The sequence below is a fragment of the Aedes aegypti genome, chromosome 3, assembly GCF_002204515.2.
Source record: "Aedes aegypti strain LVP_AGWG chromosome 3, AaegL5.0 Primary Assembly, whole genome shotgun sequence".
NCBI lineage: Eukaryota > Metazoa > Arthropoda > Insecta > Diptera > Culicidae > Aedes > Aedes aegypti.
In genome coordinates, this window is record NC_035109.1 from 274,505,753 (window position 1) to 274,526,938 (window position 21,186).

The 21,186-nt window shown below is 37.3% G+C and overlaps 1 protein-coding gene across 2 annotated transcripts in view; it reads left to right on the plus strand.

Annotated features, from left to right (window-relative positions):
- Nucleotides 1-5,041: 5,041 nt before the first annotated feature.
- Nucleotides 5,042-21,186, plus strand: part of LOC5565509 (sodium/potassium/calcium exchanger 5) — a 68,746-nt gene continuing 52,601 nt past the window's right edge. For both annotated transcript variants that reach the window (XM_021850278.1, XM_001649804.2), the window contains exon 1: nt 5,042-5,357. In XM_021850278.1, the coding sequence (XP_021705970.1) occupies nt 5,318-5,357 (40 nt within the window). In that variant the 5' untranslated portion in view covers nt 5,042-5,317. The remainder of the gene's footprint in view (nt 5,358-21,186) is intronic.

Consider the following 21,186-nt stretch of genomic DNA (forward strand, 5'->3'; position numbering starts at 1 on the left):
CATCTACCAGTGTGGTGTAATGAAAACATCCCTGCAGCTTGGTGATGTCATCAACATGTAGTGAACCATTTTTTTGTTGTACCCTGCTTGGCATAATCGCCGCATGTTTATAGAATATCCCATACAACAGTTAGTGGGACAGTTTGGTCATGTTAACCTTATTCAGATACATGGATCATGCCTTAAACGGGCATCTACGGCGCTTTTAAGGATGATGTTTTACGGCTCTGCTGTAGGTAATTGTAAGCAAACGTAAGCTCCTGACAGGCGTGGCGCTATCCATACTAAGGTATGGAAGGACTAATCTAAAGCGATTGGAAAGCACGTACGATCATGTGCTTAGGAGTAGCAAGTGTATACCAAACGGGTTTTAAAGAGTTTATGTGCATCATAGCCGAGATGATGCCCATCGGGTTCATCATTGAAGATGATTTCCAATGCTTCAACCAAAGAGGCACCATAAGAGACAACGCTTAGAGGTTGACAGCAGGAACGGGTTCTATTCCATTAGGCCGAAAGGTTCATTAGGCCGAAAATAGCCGATAGTTCTAATGAACCTAGAAGCCCACAATAACCGCTGTGAGAATAGCCTTTGATTAAAAGAAGGAAAAAACACGGATGAATGTGTTAGCCATTTCAAAAAGTAGTAAATGATCAAATGTTATTTCGGCCTAACGGCATTCGGCCTAATGACCTTCGGCATAACGACCTGCACCCACAATAGTCTATTATAACTTGAACAGAATATGACAATGACAATATGACTCACCGCATGCGTAACGATTTTCTAGGCTTTGCATTGCGATTTTCGAGAACTTTCAACGAATTAGTAATCATCGCCACATTATCGAATAACAACCATAGAACAAATTATATTTTGTGTTCAAAATAACTGATTAATGACGTTTTCAAGTTGCAACAATAATGCCTCCTGTGTTTGCCATGACAATGTTTCTTAAAATTGTATCCCAATACGTAAAAGTTGGGTCGAACGTTTGTGAGATCGATTGCTTTCTTGTTTGTTTTGCATCTGTTTTGATGGCAATTTGATTCACTGATACAGGTTCCACGTGAACAAGTATAATCATCGCGGTCAAGGTGTGAACGGCCTTTTAAAAAGATTAACTTAGACCTGTTCTGTGTATGCTTTTTTTGCCTACTTCGGGATTGAGCATGAGCATGAGCATGATTGACCGCCCGCAGTTGCTACTCCGTTATTGCAAGAACAGCTGTACTTACACAGGGAACCAACAGACATTACTCGGGATCAGTAGCATCTTCATTGTGTAAGTACTGGTGCTCTCATTATTATAACAAGCAATACCGGCGCCGGCTGCGTCCGAATGCAGGTCAATTTGAGGATGGGAGGGATATGTTGACGTGTAACTTGCTTTATAGAAGCCGAGGGGTCCTCTGCACTTCCACAAGAAAACACTTGGATTTTGGATATGGGAAAGGATTCGTTTTGGTAAACGATAAAGATATAGTTTGAAATAGATACGAAAGCATTTACACGGATGATCGATACCGATAGTACGGTTACTACGCAAACCAACCACAATTGATCCGGATTCCGTCGCCCACAAAGGAGCATGCAACAGATTCAACGGACCAAACACTACTGACGCGTTTTGGTTTTTACTCGCACACTTCGTTTTTTTCACCAGCGCAACGCGATCCGGATACAATTGATCCGGATTTCGTCGCTCGCCCACAAAGGAGCAAGCAACAGATCAAACGGGCCGAACACTACTCTTTTTTTTGCCTACTTCGGGATTGCAGAAGAAGTTGTAACTTACACTGTAAGTGACAATGGTCCTCCATTCGATTTAGAATTGTTCGACACTTTTCTTACTGTGAATGGGGTCAAGATGTCCAAAACTCCACCCTATAACCCGCAATCGAACGGGTTGGCCGAAAAAGGTGTAAAACCTCTCCAACGGTTTGCTTGGAAAAAAAATCGCTTGCTCGATAATATGATAAGGATGGTATTTTTAAGTAAAAATGAGTGAAATTGACGGTTTTAAATAACTTTGCAAACTCTGTAATTTAAAATAGATCTTGTGCATTACTATCACGATTAAAACCAATGAAGACTTGGTTGGTGGTCTAATGGCTACCGATTTTGCTTTATAATCGCGGGCCCGTCCATTTCCTCGTACTTTGTAGTTGTATCTTCACTTCTACCATCCACTGCTTAATATATCACAGTTGATGTAGTCGTCCAAAACATTTACTAAAACCAGAGATGTACAAAAACAAAAAAATCGTTTCCCTACGCTTCCATTCTTCTTTTCCTTACGCCTGACATACAGGCAGTCTGCTAACCAACAAGCAATCCTCTCTGTCATAAAACTACCACCCCTACACCTTCCCGCGTGAACTGGCGTAAATGCAGGGGTATATCCGGTCTACTGTGGGTAAGTTTTAAATGCATCATCAATTCCACTCATTGGCGATACTGGAGTAGCAACCATGGGTGACCAATCAAGCTCAAGCTCAAGCAAATATCACGATAATGACGGATTAATTCAAAAGCTTCTGTACATTCAGTCTAGTCTTGCTGCCACCCACTTTATGCCCACCGCAATTTATCAACTGTCATTCAATTGATTTGAATGATATTAGTTAGGTAATTAGTTCATACTTCACAAACTTCATACCCATTCATTCATTTATTTAGTTAACATCTACACAGATAACACTGAATCAACAATTTCACGCCACAATACTCGGTTCGTGGCCGCATCTCTCCATCCTCGGTTCTGCCCCACGCTCGTCAAATCGATACGCACTTGATCCGCCCACCTAGCTCGCTGCGCTCCACGCCTTCTTGTACCAACCGGATCCGAAGCGAATACCATCTTTGAAGGGTTGCTGTCCGGCATTCTTGCAACATGCACTGCCCATCGTATCCTTCCAGCTTTGGCCACCTTCTGGATACTGGGTTCGCCGTAGAGTTGGGCGAGCTCGTGGTTCATCCTTCGCCGCCACACACCGTTATCCTGCACACTGCCGAAGATCGTCCTAAGCACCCGACGTTCGAAGACTCCAAGTGCTTGCAGGTCCTCCTCGAGCATCGTCCACGTTTCATGCCCGTAGAGGACTACCGGCCTTAGGGATGGTACACAAATTATGTCACGGTAAATTCCAACTTTTTTGACCACCTCCCCCCCCCTTTGTCACGTTTTTTGTATGAGTCCTCCGAAAATTTTGTAAGGCTTGTCACGCTTGGCTTGACCCCCCCCCCTTATGACCCACCGCAATAACTCCGGCCACAGGAACATTTCCGAGATTCTTTGACCACTTTTAGAAACAAGATATGTGTACGAGTATACTGACAAAAAATAATTGAAATCCGTTAAGTATTCACTGAGCGACGAGAGTTTTAGTAATTTTTCTTTCACTCAGGCCTATACGGGTTAAAAACCCAATAAAACTGTCCCATACAAAATACTGCGTAATCGTAAAAACTGCGTATCATCATCCACCATAACGTCGAATACATCATAAGGTGAAGATGAATTGAAACTACCTCTAAATTATCAAGAACACATCTCTAGAGAACCAAACAGTGGTCTTAAATGAAAATTCGACGGATTGGTTTTAACCTGAGAGGGAGAAACCAATACAAAATTTCTCTACGTCACAGTGAGCCGAGATTTTGCTGTCACGAACTGTCACTGTGAGCCCGGGTCTTAAACAATGGACAAACATTTAAAAAGCGCGTAATTAGCCAAAGCATATTTTGCATTTCATCAAAAGTAGCAAAAATCGGTTTAGAATCAATTTATGCACATTCAAAAGTAACGTCACGAGAGCACCGTTTATTCTAATTGAATATAACGTATTGGAATGAGGCTCTTTTTACTGTTTTCATCCAAACTGAGAAAATTAAATGCATAGAAAACTGTGGCCCTTCTTCAATGTTTGTTCAGAAAGATCGAAGATACACAACAAATGAAAACTAGCGATTTTCACTAAGCCTGCCTTGATTGTCGTTGGCAAGCTGGAGTTGTCTTGCAATTTGGAAAAAAATTGTATCCAATTTCGTGTGTAGTATCTATGCCTCCCTCCCAGGTTTTAACCAACAAGTTACTAATCAATCAAATTTTCGACGTGGTTGATTGTTTTGTTTTCTAAATTTGTAAAGTGCAGAACTACTTGAACAGTTCCATTTTTTTTTTGAAACGGCCGGTTTGGATTAATTTTTTTTTATCGTAAAAAATGTTCTCCAGGACGATCTCTCCAAAGATTGCTCCACATATTTTTCCAGAAGTTTCCTCATGAGTCATGAATTTCTCCAAGAATACTTGAAGAGATTTTCCCAGGTTGTTTTTACGAGATTTTTCCAGGCATTATTCCGAAGATTTTTTCAGGAATTGCTCCACATATTGCTTCAAAGATTCTATCAGGAATTCTTCCAGGGATTTCACCAGTAAATCCTCCAAGCAATGTACAAGATATTTTTTTCCTTCAGAAATTCCCTCAGGAATGCAATCCCTGGAAGAAACTTTTGAAAATATACTTTCACAGGGAGTAAATAGTAATCACCCTGAAGACTAAGAATATATATGAGATTTGAAAAAAATTGGATCTTGTTACGATAATTATACTTAATGTTGAGATTACTCTCAAGCGAACCTCCTCTTACTCCTCAAGCGAAAACCTTTTTCGGAAAAGTTCTGGATTGATCGATAATGTTTGTGGAAATTTTACACCATTTTGTTAAAATGTTGGCTCAATTAATACTTATGGTTCTTTCATGTATATATGAAAAATATAATGTTCCACAAATTACAACTACCCAAAGTATATCTTCCCCTTCGGTTTCCATTTTTCGATTTATGTTGCTCGGACCGGCCTAATTCGCATCCCCCTCGGGCAGCACCTTCCGTTCTGATGTGCAACTTTTATACACATAGTTAGTTATGCCTCCAATCGAGAACGGAGAGCGATTGAGCAGATGAGAGACATTGAATGGCAATTTCAAATACTAACTAGCCACCGACTGACTGACTGGCTAGTGGTGCGGCGTGGTATACCTTAGACAGGCGCTCGGCGGGACCTTCTCCAGATAGATCTGGTCCTTCGTGCGTTCAGCATCTCTCCGGTTCAGTTCCTTCGAATGGTGGTCCGGTGTTGGCTTTTTTGAGTAGTGACCCGTGTGCTCCCAGAGTGTTTCCCTTCGCCACCGCCGCCTTTCGTCGTGGTCAGCGTTACGTTCCGTTGGTGTTTGAGGAGCGTAAAAGTCTATACATAGGAGCCAATTGGGATCGACGCGCCTCAGTTGGTTTTGAACAGTGATTTGATCAACATGGGCGACTCGGACTGGGGCCTAGAACGACTAACTAATGGTATTAGTTTTTTTAAATAGTTTTTTGTTTGTAGATTAGTTTTTGAACAAAGGTTCTGGAGAAGAATTTCAAATTGCGCTAAGTGTCATGTGGAGTTGAGTTGAACAATTGCAAATCATGTAGCCAAAATGCGTTTGAGTTTGAAGGTTCAAGATCTACAGTTGGGAGTAACACTAATTGATTATCATAGACGAGAACGTTTCACTTAATCTGGAAGATGAGAAGATTAAAGAATAAAGTGGCTCAACTTGTTACCGCGTCGTGGCTGTAGTTGTATAGGGCCCTTGTGTGGTTTATATTCATGTCTTCAAATAGGATGTGCTTTCAAATTGACCAAGGAGTGACCAGTGCTGTCCAATATGCAAAGTGCCTTCATCAAACGAAAACTGTATCACTGTGAAGCTTCATCATTGAAAAGACCGAGAAGAATACAACAAATATCGCGCATACGGCAGCACAACATCAGCGATCTCTGAGCCGGTGTATTAGAATCTGTATTATCGTGGCCGATGATAACGTGCTCGAATGGGAGGTGCTGAGGAGACAACGTGTCATATTTGGGGCTTGCGGGAAGTCGCAATGATCGCGCGGTCTTTTGTGTACTTACTTTACACATAAACCTCTCGCATCGAACTACAGGTCCCCACTTTCCGTGTCGAACATGTACAATACACCTTCTACCGCCTCCAAACCAAAACCGTGCACAATACAATATAACTGGGCGCGAGTTTTGCGCAAAGTGCTCTGGAGTACAGTTGGAGGCCAGCCGGACCATAATAAGTTATTTATTCGATAAATAAGCGCTGAATTCACCAACAATAAGACTCAATTAATTTCGTTAAATGTTTAACAATTCAGCGGCATTCTTGAACGGGGCAATCATCTCTGGAGCGGAGGGTCTCGAACTTTTGCTGGTAGTAAATCATTTCGTAAGGTTTTTGGGATCGGGTGACCCATTTCAGCGAGTAAAGCATTCATACTAACCTGATATTACCTTGACCTGACTTGGTCTGCGGATAAATTGAACAAAATAATACAAAAAATAAATTTATAAGTACAGAATCGCACATTAAAGTGAGTTATTACGATGGACTGATATGACGCCTTCAACGCACTTTTTCTTCATACTAAGCTAAATAAGTGTGGTGTAGACATCAGCTCGATCCGACGATCCAAAACTCATGTTCGCAACTCCGTACTTATACCGCGTTTGTGATTAAATGATTATTTACACCTTCGAACTAAGGAAACCGTATGATAAAACGGGGATCAGCCGTGGAGACTTCGTTCAACCCTATTTTCTCGGAATCTCTAACAGTTTTTTTTTGTAAATAATGGTGTGCAATGCATTGTCAATACGAAAGATAATCAGAGTCAGAGTTGGAAATTAATCAAATAGTACCATCTGCTTCTTCTCCTTCTTCTTATTCTTATTTTTGGCTGGGACAGAGCTTATTTCTTAGTTTAGCGTTCTTATGAAAACTTCCACAGTTATTAACTGAGACCTTTTTTGCCCTATGTTGCTTTTTTTGCATTCGTATGTCGTATGGCACGTACGACGATACTTTACTTTTTAAATTTAGAATTTTTTGTATTTGCGGTCATAAAAAATATACTTTTCAATCGAATAGCCGCTGATAAGGTCTTTAAAAAAAACCAGACGGCTTCCTTTGAGAGCTGTTGGTGTTGCAAGAATAAATTCGTGCGAAAAAGATTGCGTTTTCACACGAATAGTCAATTTTAAAACTAATGTATGCGCACTAGCGTTGGTCTAATTTGACCAAAACATCAATGTCATACCTATGTCGAATGACGTTTGATATTGAAAATTATACATTTAGGACTTCGAAACTAATTAAAAAAAGGTATATGGTTCATCAATTTATTAGAAAGTTCTGATCAATTTAAACTTTTCGAATCGAAACAAAAAATCGAATGAAGAAAACCAATTCACTCGATTTTGAATGATCCTAACATCAATTCAAAAAATTGATTTATCGGTATGGAAAAAAATCTATGTTCAGAACATCGATTCAAAGTCGCCCATCGCTAATGTGCACAGCAAAATCTAGCCAAGCAAAAACTCTTAGTAAAAACTTGTTTCAATTTATTTTGAAATCAAATTAGACAAAAAAAGTGGATTGACGAAACATTCATGTTAAAAAATCATCGTTCTGCCTTGTTTACATACATGCTCGATCTGTTCGTTTGATTTCATACATAAAATTAAGCACAATGCCCTTAATTACAGTTTTGGAACCGTTTTCGCACTTTTTTGAAACTTTGCCTTGTTGAAGTGCAGTACAAAATGCTATACCTGGAAGTTGCTTAAAGATTGCTCTTACGTTTGTTTCGTCATCCATAATCACATTCTCCATGTTTTTTTTTTGTACAAAAGCATTGCACACACATATTGTTCTGTCAACTCTGTTCTGAAAACTACGGTGAAATACCAAAACAATGTATTTTGAGATATTCATACTTATAATGACGTTTCGTTCTTGATATTGGCTTTGATTGCATTTTGATCAAATAAAAACATTTAGCTAAAATAAAAAGATTTAGCTTAACAGCTAAACTGGTGCTCTAATGGTACAACGAATAATATATCAGAAGCAGTTTTTTTTTGTAATATTTCAAACAAAATACATCAAAGATCAAACGATTTTGAAAATGTTTCCTGATTTTGAGATATTCTGTTAAAACTTAGAGATTAGACTCCGAGTGGAAAGGAAAGAAACCAATTTTTTTGGACCACCCCAACTGAAAAAAGGACACTTTTGTGCCATAATACGGGTCTAATAATGTTTTTAAATTATTCGACTTTCAAAATTTCAACGATATTGCAGCATGTTAGAAAACTAACATTTTTTTACAGAGTTTAGTAAAAGACGTCTTGATCGTTTTAACGTTTATTTCAGAATGTCTTACATTGTACAGTCAGTCACTGTCATCATATGTCATGGCCTACTTGTGAACAGCTTAGTACTAATTATAATATAACTCTACTACACAGAGCTGCTCACCAACCCGGGTGAAGCCTGAATTTCAGTTTCCTTAACTCCTGTACCAGCAGCTTCAATATTTTGCCATAAAGAATTATTCAAATCATTATAACTTTTTCTGTTTCTCAATATATTTGCACCATTTTTTTACAAGTTCTCAAAAAACTCTTCTATTTTAATAATCTGTTTTGGTTGTGATCATTGGTCATCTGGTTCCGGAGATATTCCAAAATTCCTTGGGGGACCTACGCGTAGTCATGACCCACGTGAATATCTTAAGTTACAGATTTTTTTTTGTCATGTTCGCTTATTGGCTTTTCAAAACTATACTTTGACGAGAGTCTGTTGTGAAAAAATGAAACAAATCGGTGCAACTGTTTTTGAGTAATAAGTTTTTATATTTTTGGTACCACTCCGGCCGTGACAAGATCTTAAAAACTTCAAGAAAACGTCATGTTGTAATATTTGGATTTCTTGGAGACAACTCAAACGATTTGATTGATTTTTCCAGAGAAGTTCCTTTACGGTGCACCCCTGACCGTTATTATCAGAAAGAATCTCCATCAAATCTGTGCTCACCAGTCGTTTTCTATAGCTAAGCTGCGTGTCTTAATGGCTCCGCAATGCCTTATATCGCTTGAGCCTATGAAAAATTAGTCAATTATGAAAAACTTTGACAATGTGTTATAGAACACAATTGAACATGCTTACCGGTATTAGAATGCCGATTTAATCTATTTGAAATTAGTGATTTTAATAGTTACACTTCAAAAAGGGACTTACTCAAAATCTCGACGATTTTCTCATTCAAAACTTCGCCCAGAGGTTACAAACAACTAAAAACAACTACCGTAAACCGGAGGCAAATTGATCACTTTTTTACAACTTTTTGCTGTGTTATCCTTCTTAATTCAAATATTGTCAAATAAATTTCGACAAAACCAGTACTCCATTGATCTTTATCAGTTTATGTAATTGACTTTTCATGAAATAATATTTAACATATCTTAAAAATAGTTTTAATATCAAAAACTAAGAATGACACATTGGGGCGAAATTGATCACCATATAACAAAGCATGTTTAAGAATAAAAAATCCCTATCTACTAAATTTGGGTCTCCTAAATCTGAATATGATATCAAAATTCTTACAACTCGAGTATTCGATCAATTTGTTACAAAACTAAACTTTGATAATCTGCCTAATACGCCTAAATGTAGGCAATTTCCCTGGAAATAAGCACATTATTTGAGAATAAATTGTTTTATGAGCATAACACTATACCTGTTGTTGTTGTTATGCAGTATGATATCAAAAATGAGTTCAGTGGTTCATAGATAAGCTTACACAACATTTTAAACACTCAAAGTTGACATCTAGGCATTACACCAGTGGATTGTTTAGCACCGACATTACTAACCATATTGTGTACACCTTCAAAAAGTGTGAATATTTGTATGCAAAACTGACCCTAATAAATATGAAATAGTTCAAAATCATCATTAGGCATCTATAAACATGAAAACATAGAATGTCTGTGGTGCCAACGAAACCTTTGGCATCCTTGGGAGGAAATGTTTCTTGTTACCGACCTGATCAAATTCGCCCCAGTGATCAATTTGCCCCCGGATTACGGTACTTGTATGTATGTGTATGTGTATACAATCCACCTCCCACTGACCGGCAGTGCTTTTATGGAAGAAATTTGTTTGCAGCTATTTATTGACACATTGAGATAGTTTTAGCCCTGGAGATGAAAGGTGATAGCTCTACTGCAATTCCAACGACCTATTTCAAGAATGGCTGTTCATACACACACATTCTGAGGTCATTTTCATCACAGCAAGCCCCGCATGAAAACACCCAGATATCAGATGGATATCTGAAATGAGTTCACACTTCCCGAATCGAAAATTAAATTTTCGACTCTAGCACGTATTTCTTCTTCTTATTCTTTCTGGCGTTACGTCCCAACTGGGACAGAGCCTGCTTCTCAGCTTAGTGTTCTTATGAGCACTTCCACAGTTATTAACTAATTGTTTATCGGCATATCGGTCTATATTGCTCGAAGTAAGAGGGAGCATGGAGAAGAAAGCAATGAATACTAGATGGATAGGTACCGTAAGGGAACGGCGAGAGAAATTGGATTAGATGTTGAAGAGGGCATACCATATGAAACAGTATTACAGCTGTCTTGGTAGTGTCATTCTCAAAACACACCCAAGCCGTTCCCATAGGGGACGTTAGCCACAAGGAAGTGACGTTTCAAGTAATACTGTTTCATATGGTATGCCCTCTTCAACATCTAATCCAATTTCTCTCGCCGTTCCCTTACGGTACCTATCCATCTAGTATTCATTGCTTTCTTCTCCATGCTCCCTCTTACTTCGAGCAATATAGACCGATATGCCGATAAACAATTTCAAAATAAAATCATCACGGTCGATACCTTTGTATGTTATTAACTAAGAGCTTACTGTGCCGATGACCATTTTTGCATGCGTATATCGTGTGGCAGGTACGAAGATACTCTATGCCCTGGGAATAGAGAAAATTTCCTTTACGAAAAGATCCTCCACCAGCGGGATTCGAACCCACGACCCTCAGCATGGTCATGCTGAATAGCTGCGCGTTTACCGCTACGGCTATCTGGGCCCCTTCTGGCACGTATTTAGTGGTTCCAAAATTGTATAGTTTAGAACGATCTCACCAGTTGGATTCTAGTTGATTCCATCGCCGTATTATGTGCACCTCACGCTCGCCCCGCAAGAGCAAGCAACGCACTTAAAGAATCAAACACTAATTTGATTTTTTCGAATGCCTTTGCTATGAAAACCATGGGAAAGTCTTATTAGCATGCCACTGAATCCGGATGGCGAGTTTAAGCTCTCCTTCTGGTAGCATAAAACCAACAAATTTACTGCAAAAAAAAAAAAAAAAAAAAAAAAATGGGGGCTTCAATGGCCTCATGCCCAACATATTACACAACCGATCGTGACACGCTGACAATTTTCAAACATTTAAGGAATATATCTCTTAACCACATTCACTATTATCACTTCACAAAGTAATTATTCTGTTCATAATAGGTGGCATAGCACCCCCAGCCATTTCCACAATTCTTCAGCCGAATGAGAAAAAACACGGAAGTGAAATAAAACGTAACAGCGAATAAAAAAAAACAGCCGCCCGCGCGCACAGCCTGTTGCGATCTTCCAAATAACTAAAAACAACTATACTTGTAACCAAATTTTGATGGTTTATTTCTTCTGATGATCACGGCCAATAAAAATCCGTTTGAATAGCTCAGATTTCCTTCGAATTTGTGGACTTATACAATCAAGAGAGCGTAACTAAATACAAAATATCATCTTTTGGCAACGTTAAATGTCGCCTCTAAGAATCATAGCAATCACGTAACTGTCATAAAACATTAATTAATCCACACGACAGCCAAGTTGCTGTGGAATCGTTACTTCTCGATTACTTTTTCCAATCGACGTAAGTAACATCCATACGGTTTTGAGAAAATTAATTCAGAAGAATCACAACCTGTCTCCTAAAACTGTTTTAAAATGAATCACCTTTTTAACATTTTTTCGACGTGTACATTGCTTCAATTTTGCATACAATGAGCTCGCGTTAAAAAACTATGGAGTTCGTATTATTTCACACAAGAATTTTATGACAATATTATAAGCCGTTTTATTCAGTTACTTGCGACGTTTTTCTACCAGTGTAAAATCGACTCAAGTAGTGTTTTGTTTTGATTCGTGGTCAAGTCACTTTGTTTCTCCATACAGCGAGGCGGCGAAAGTAGGGTAACCAATATATTTTGGACCCCTATATATTTTGGACATCCTGGGACCTTTTCCTGAAAATTTCCCAGTTTAAATCGAAAGACCAACTCAATTCACATGCCTTTTGGAAAGATAGGACTATTCCGCACTAGCATCAACCGTTCGTACATAGGAAATGTGTTTATTTTATCTGAAATTAATTAAATTTAATCGGTTCATCAATGCAACCGTTACAACACGTTACAAACATAAATTGAAGCCGTCAGAAAATTTTCGAATGTAAACAAAAACTTTTTTCAAATTTCTGAACAAAAAGCGTAGAATTTCTTCGGTTTTCCATTGTCAATCGATTGATTAGACTATGGGCAAGCATATCATACAACCAGTGTTGTGGAATTTGTCACCAAACGATAAAAAAACGCCGGGGGTTCAAAATATATACTTTAAGGGTCCAAAATATATTGGTGTGTCCAAAATAATGAATAACAGTGCTTCACAATTCAATTAATTTCGACGTTTTTTAGATCCTACATGACCGTATGGGGATTTTTATCTCGTAGAGGAAGTTTTTCTCTACATTTTGGTATGTTCTCTGACTTTGTTACACTGTGCAATTAATTAATTGGAACAAAAAACTAAAATCACTTCCTTAGTGGGTCCAAAATACGACCTTTACCCTAGTGACTAGGTTGCGAAAGTTGAAAATCTTACTTTCGTCGTTTTGTAAATCCGGAAATTAAACGTTTTAAAAGTAAAAATCGAGTTGGTTCAGAGCGAAACTTGTAGAATTTCGTCTGCGAAACACGTAGGATTGATAAAGTAATTTTGTATACTTTTTTGACTTGAGTCTGTATGAATAAGTTTTCGAGACTTGGGTTGGACAGATCGCTGTTTTCGATTGCCAAAACCTTTAGTACTCTGGATATGCATCCTAGAGGTTTGGTGTCTTCGACAAAGTATTTTGGAAGAATTTGTACTAGATTTTGACTCATTCAGATTTTATCTAGATAAGTGAAAACTAGATCAGTTTTATCTTTTGACAGGAACGTCCTAGCAAAAAACATTCTTCGGCAAAGTTGTTCATTGAGGCATTTTTTACATTTCTTCCGAAGACACTTACACTCTATCACTGACGTGGGTGGCGATGTATGATACTTTAGTAAAAACACGTTTTGAAAAGTAAAAAATCGATTTTGACAATTTTTCCATATAAAAAATTGATATAAAATTTTTGTCATCGAGTTTTCAAAGCTTAACAATATTGAAGGGACCATCGAGTTAGGGAGGTATCGAGTTACAGAACACAAAACCAGTGCAACTGCGATACAAGGGACCATTGAGTTAGCCATGAAAACCAATTTTTACTATATTTTTACCATATGGTTCTCTAACTCGATATCGAGATACAGAATATCAAGTAAGGGAGAGTTGACTGTGTTTACAACATTAACAAGCAAAGCAAAATTTTCAGATTTAATGATACTTTTAGTTAAAACAGCCCAAAAAAGTGTTTTACAAAATCTTGGATAACTTATGAACCGGCAAATGACGGCAGCTAATTTTTTGCCCACGGCTAGTCGAGAACATAAGTATCATTGTCGTGAAGAAAAAAAGGGGGCCGAGTGCTAGAATAATTTTGGGATCAAAGTTATATCAGTATGCGATTGAAAATGAGATATATGTCATTCAATTCAGATCTAGAGAATAATCAGATTTGAAAAACAAAATTATATGAACTTCTGAAAATTCAGACGTATTTCATTTGCATCGTACCGTTAAGTCACCAGTAACCGTGCGGCCTCCATTCACCGTGCACTCATACAGATTCTTACAGAATATTCATACAATTTTAACAAATTTTTGTTTTGTCAGCAAAATAAGATAAAACTGATTAAATAAAATAGTTCTTGTCACAATTCATTTAGAAAAACTAAGTTTATGTAACCAAAATCATGGGAATTCTGTTGAATAATGAGATTTTTTAAATCTCTTAGTAGAAACGCCAAAAATTCAATGTTTTTATTTTAACGTTAGAGCATCAAATTCTTCAAAACTTTAACAAGTTTTCGTTGTAGAAACTTCCAGTAAGATTTATTTTATCGTATGAACTATGAGATTTTATGTAAATGAGAATTTTTATTGTAAGTATTTCAGTCGAAACACAAATGCACGGTGAATGGACCCTCTTCAATATTTATTATTCCTATCAATGTGAAAGGCATGAAATTATTGGGTTATATTGGATTTATTGTTATGCTTTGATTTAACTACTTCATATTTAGTTTTTGAGCAAATATGAAATGGTTTGGACAATACAGTCATATTATAACAAAAAAAAAATGTTTTAGCAATTTTTCATCTTTCATGGGTGTTTATTGTAAATTAAGATTTGAATACCCTTAAAATGAGTGCGCACACTACTAGCAACATGGTTGCCCCACCAACAACGTTTCTTCAAGATACGAAATTGAATCATGACGAAAACTATACGCACGTAAAATAGTACACTAGGGTGCACGGTAAATGGTGGCATAGAACGGTACGAGGAGGCCTTAACATAAAGTGACCAGATGTATTTTGCTCCAAAGCGGGACAAAATTTCAAATTATGAAAAAAAAAAAACAGCAAAAATAGACAGTAAAAATATGTCGTTAAAGACCAAGTTTTAAAAAAGCACAACAAAATATGACGAATTGTTTAATGTACAAATATTTTCTATGAAATCTGAAACGCAAGTAATGCTATCGGTGTGTTTGCAAGTAATACTATTTGTGTTTTTGAAGAAACAATGAGAATTCCGACATTTTAACTTTTCTGTCAATTGCTCCCATGAGCTAAATATGCTATTCCGCTCAAGAAAACTTAAAATTTCTGCGAAAGAAATAATCAAGAAATTTTCTACGGTGAACTTCATTTTAATTGACATTTCTTTTCAACTACGTAATGCGATCAAATAAAAATGCTTGTTTTGAGCATTTCTTGCAAGAAATTTCTCACGCATCGAGATAGGCTTTTACGTTTCTGTTGAAGTGCATATTTCCCATACTGTGCATACTGTCTTATAAAATTAAACAATTTCACAAAGGACGTATGGCTCTATGTTTTCCCATTAAAAATTAGTTCTAATTCGAATTTTTGTCATTTTCGTCAAAATTTCAGCTTTACAATAACTTAAAATTTAAGTTTGTTAATAAAAACCTCGGAATTTCTAGTTAAGCCAATTTGAAGTTACTTTCAAGCTTTATAGAAAATATCCGACCAATATTAGCACTAGAAGTCAAGATCCAAGCCTCCAAACTTAATCATGTTCTATTGAAAAAAAACGACCAATGTGTACTTTATTCTGTCCAGTACTGTATAGTTCATAAAAAATAATCTTTTTTGGCATTGAACTGTAACCCGGGTTTGTACAATAAATGGTACTCAAAATAAAGCACATTCTAAACAAAACTAGAGTAACTTTAATACGTCTAGAACAGTTCCATTTATTTTCTCTTCCTATGCCTTAGCTGTCCAAAAATCGACTTTTTATTCATTTCAAAGCTTAAATGTTTGAGGAATATTTAAAAAAAATCTGTTGTTTCAAACGATAATTTTAAAGACAATGGATACATAATCTTCATATTTAAAAACTGATTTTGAAATGAGGGACATTTCAATGATTTGAGTGAAATGCGGGACATTTCGCGGGACACTTTTTAGCGTACCTACTGTAAAGGTTAAAGAAATTTGTTCCAAGTATTACGTTTGTCATGTCTGTGTTAGTTTCTTCAAGATTTAACCTTCAGATATCCTCAATTATAGCTCTGCTAGTTTCTATTCTGGTTAAATCATAAGTAGGACAATCCTTCGACTAGGTATTTTTATGTGAATGTCCTGTCCTACTTACTTTATGCGCCCCTAGAAAAATCCATCCAGAAGTGCCAACTTAATGAAATTATTGACTTTCATGGTTGCATAAATTGACCATTCCATTCACTCCGGTTTACGCTATCTTGTGCTTTAGCTATCACACACAGCTATCTTAGTGCTTTTTTATATTAAACTTTGGGAGGGATTATTAGAGTATGTTTAAAACTACAAATGAACTTTAACACTTCACTTTTTGCAAAAAAAAAAAATACTAAAATCACCTTAGTGATTTTAGTATTTTATTTTTTGAGCTTGAGCTTGAGCTTGATTGGCCGCCCGTGGATGCACTCCAGTATCGCCAGATCAGCTGCACTTACACAAGGAACCAACCGAATGACTGCTTGGGACTAACAGGCATCCTCAGTGTATAAGTGCTGGTGATCTTCTATTTTGAGGCAACAATGGCACCTGCCACGTCAGAATGCAGACCAATGAGGGGAAGGGGGAGGAATTGATGATGCATTGAACTGACTCCCACGTAGACCGTATATGCCACTGCATCCACGTCAGTTCATGCGGGAGTGTATGGATTGGGGGAAAGGCATGGCAGAGAGGTTTGCTTTTGTGGTTAGCAGACTGCCTATGTATCAGGCGTAAGAAAGGCGTGCGCGTGGAAGTAGGAAGCGTTAGGGAAACGGTTGCTTGTCCGTCTCTGGTTCTAGCGTTTGCTATGAACGAATAGTTTGAGTGTGATATATTTAGAATGGAAGATAGAAGCAAGTGAGAGATATACAACTACAAAGTACGAGGAAAGGGACGGGCCTGGGATTGAACCCATGACCTTCTGCATATGAAGCAGAAGCGGTAGCCATCAGACCACCAACCCCGTCAATGATTTTAGTATTTTATTTTTTTTTGCAAAAAGTGAAGTGTTAAAGTTCATTTGTAGTTTTTTTTTATCTTAGTGCTGTTTTTTTGCAATAGATTTGCTTTTCTTCAGCAGGCTGCCCTATATCACTCTGCGCCGTGTTCACGCCGACATCATTTGGCAGTTCACGGGTCAGGAGCCCAATACGCGCTGGTTCATTCAAAGTTCTCACGTTCCAAGATTAGACTTTCCAATTGTTGTGCATTTGGTGCTACCATATAACTTTATCAGGACTTTGGACCTGTAGTTCTGACTCTCAATAGTTTCTAGTTCTTTCGGATATTCCATTTGAGTAAACCGTTATGTGCTAGGGGTGTCCTCATAAAACTAAGCTTGTTTGATGCCCGTGCCGTGGTTGTTATTCCACTAATGCTAGATCAGCTGTTCACAGGAAAATCAACCAGATGACTGCTTGAGACTAACAGTCGCAGTCTCAGAGTATAAGTGCTGGAAGTCTACCATTTTTCGCCAACAATGGCGCTTGCTACGGCTATTAGCCATTATACATTAGGGCGGTTTAAAATTTAAAAATGTTTGAGAATTAAATCTCCCATATGTTTCTTACCATCCTTACCATAAAAATGGTTTCTGTGAAATTTTCAGCTTTCTAGGTGGTGACAATGTAGATTTACATGGAAATTACTATGGAGCATTTTGAGATATGTTCTAAACACGCTAGTACTGTAATGTAAGTAGAAACTTATTATCCCATAGTAAAAACTTCACTTCAAACCATAATAAAGAAATTTGCTGAAGAGAGAAATCCAATCCGACGGATAGCAGAAGAGATATTCATGAGTTGGTTCGCTATTATTTGGCTTAATATGAGATTATAGCTCTGCAAAAATGAACAAAAATCCCAAACAAAATTAGCTCAAAAGAGATTCGTTTTTTCAGCAACATCCTTCATCAAGGTTTGAAGAATGAGTTTTCAATATGGGATGATAAGTTTCTATTTACATCACTACCGTGTTTGGAACATTTCTCAAAATTTCTCCATGGTAATTTCCATCTGAACCTACATCGTATTTGGGCCACCTTTAAATCACCATCTCGAAAGCTGAACATTTCACAAAATACTATTTTTATGGTAAGGATGATAAGGAGCATACGGAAGATGGGATATTCAAACATTTTTAAAATTTGAATCGCCCTAATTATACCTTTTTGATTCATATTACGGACAGCTTTTAATTCCGGACACTCTTCTTTGTAAGGGAAACATTTCACACGAAATGTTTCAATTTTTGCCGTTCAAAAGTTCGTACTTTCGTGGCTTGTTTTAATAAGCATTTTTCATCGATATATATGAAAATTTTTAATGCCCAACTGCCTTAGACGTCTGTTTAGTGGTTTAGCGATTTCACTTGATGATTTGACTTCTCGATTTATGGTTTTCATGAGCTGTCCGGAATTTGAATCAAAGTGTCCGAAATTCAAGGCAAAAGTAAGGAAATTTCCGGAGTAAGAATCAAGGAAAGTCCACAAATTTCTATTTATTTAAAATAATTCACGTTGCGGAATCAAAATCTTCACCCACCATTCGAAAGCTAAGTGTTTTAAAGGTTCAACAACGCATTGGAATCATACAGAATAATTTATTTTATATGCTTTTTGACGATTTATACTTCGTTGAGGCCTTAAATAAGTTACCGTAATATGAATCAAAACGGTACATCTAACCGAGATCTACATCATACCTTAGCGATTCTCTTCTTGTCATAAATGCACCATATTTTGAGGCGAAATCTGATATCACCTTGCTAAAAATGTTGCGTGTTCCTCATAATAAAAATGAAATGTATCTTCCGGTTGGAACGTAAACAGAAATAACACTGCCAGTTAATCACCATCGTTAATAATATCATCATTAGCGCACTATCACCGCATACGGGAGCGATGATCAACACTTTTCCGGCGTACCTAATACACATATGTGATTAGACGAGCGGTAAACGACGGCATTGCACTGCTAATAGAAATCTCGCTACTCAAGAAATTGACCAGATCAAATGTTCTGACATAAATCTTTAGGCGTATAATTGTACAAACGTTAGCTCAAACATTCTGTGAACTGATAAGGACGTAGTATCCGACGTAAGAATGTTGATTTTCGTGGAAATTCTCCAGCCAGTAGTAATACCTGGTATCAAGTCATGATATTGTCACCTACACAGACTATCTCATATGACCCCGTATATCATCGATATTTTGAAGTGCCCGTTTTGTCTTACATCGGCAGGTATTAAACGTTACATTACGGCTGGATAGCAGCTACACCAGGTATACACGGGGTGGCACGAGTCGAATGCATTGATACGATCTTGTCGGTCATTGTTTTGTTCGCATGTGAGAGATCAACTAATAGCCGCAATGCATAGCGCATCTCCGCATATGATGCAGCGGAACATCAGAGAATTAGATTGTGGAAGAAAGTCACATGCCCGGAAAAAATTTGTCGAGTGTGTGTGTGTGTGTACTTCCAAAAGCATGTCACCCAATATTGCTCTGCGACCGTATGAAGAATGGTGATTATCAGAGTCAATTACGCAATTTGATTAGATTTTATTTCTATCGTAATCGAGACGTTGACACACATAATTGTTTGGTTATTGATATTTATTTGTATGTCTCAACATATTAACCGTTTTGATTCATATTACGGACAGCTTCAAATCCCGGACAATCTTCTTTGCATGGGAAACACTTCACACGAAATGTTTCAATTTTTGCCGTTAAGAAGTTCTCAATTTGAAGGCTCAATTTAATGAGCATTTTCCATTAATATTTATTCAAATTTATAATAGTATGGAACACGCAATGTTCAAAGCAATACTTTTGAAAATATTCTTAAATTTTATCTGTTTCGTGTGCTCTGCGACGATGTCTCAAACATTCAAATTATATAAATCCTATGTAAAAAATATACAACTAAAGACATAGGCATGATAGAAAGCAATAATTTCCTCACGAATATTGAGACATTTCCAGCTGACTCGGCCGGGTCAAATATTTCGCGAGCAGGGGAGAAGACGCGCATACACTGCCGCAACGCTTCGTTTCTTCGGCTCAAGTCATATTTTTATTGGTTGGAATATGGGTTTAATTGAATTAAAGTGGCATTCTCATACGTGGTGTTTGCACTGCTGTTGGCATATATGTACTAATGGACGGATCGTTTCGCCAAGCTTTGCGCCAAAGCTGTACCGAGGAAGTTTTTGCTACTGCTGATTCGAATTATTTATTGTAATATGTAGCTTTGTAAAAGTAAAATGTAGGAAAGCCGACTCTTACAATGACACCGATAGGAAATGTTCTCCATTCAATTTCTCTCGAAATCTAATAGGGTGCCTGTTCAAATAATGTGAATGTACGTACTAGTAGCAGTTGGAATAGATCATGCTTCTCAGCTATTTTTATTCCTGCTGCAACGACTATTTGGCCTCTTATTAATTTCAACGTTTTGAACAAAAACACAAACACTCACCATTTTTATCATAATCAAAAGAAAGTGTGTATGTAATTTCCTAATAGCCAAAGAGTCACAATATTACTGTTGAATAGTCTAGTGTGCAGTATACTTGACGAATAGATTGATTATCTGTTTGACAACAATGGGTAGTAAAATTTCACGTGTATTCAATCAAGTGCTTCTTACATCACACATATGCGCATGAAAAAAAATCATAGCAGTTTATTATATTCAACATTCGGATGAGTGCGTTTATTTCGATTCGATTAACTCAAAATGTATTGTTGGCTATTTATATACATAGATACATAGTTCCCACGAACTGAGGGCACACTGTCAATCAATCATCATATAGGTGACATAATGTCACTCCGAACTCGACTCATCGAACAGATTGGAATTCTATATCTTACTATACGGCTACGCCCACGCAGCAATCATATTGGGCTAATCGAGCATTTTTCAGCGGACCACTGAACTGCCCATAACTGCATAACAGTCACATTCGACATTTTTGATGAATTGAACTTAATACCATGGAGAGTCATCAAATGATAAATATTTTCGACCAACTTACTGAAATCTGTGGGATCGTTCTAGAAAATTCGAAAAAATACTCAGTTGTTTTGTCACATTGGTAATTATATTTTTAATTCCTTGAATGATTGCTGACAATATCTTTAGCGGTAGTTTGATTTTTAATTGAAAATAAAATTGGTTAGTAACAATTCTTGAAACAAGTTGCAAAATGATGATTTTTTTCAGCACGAG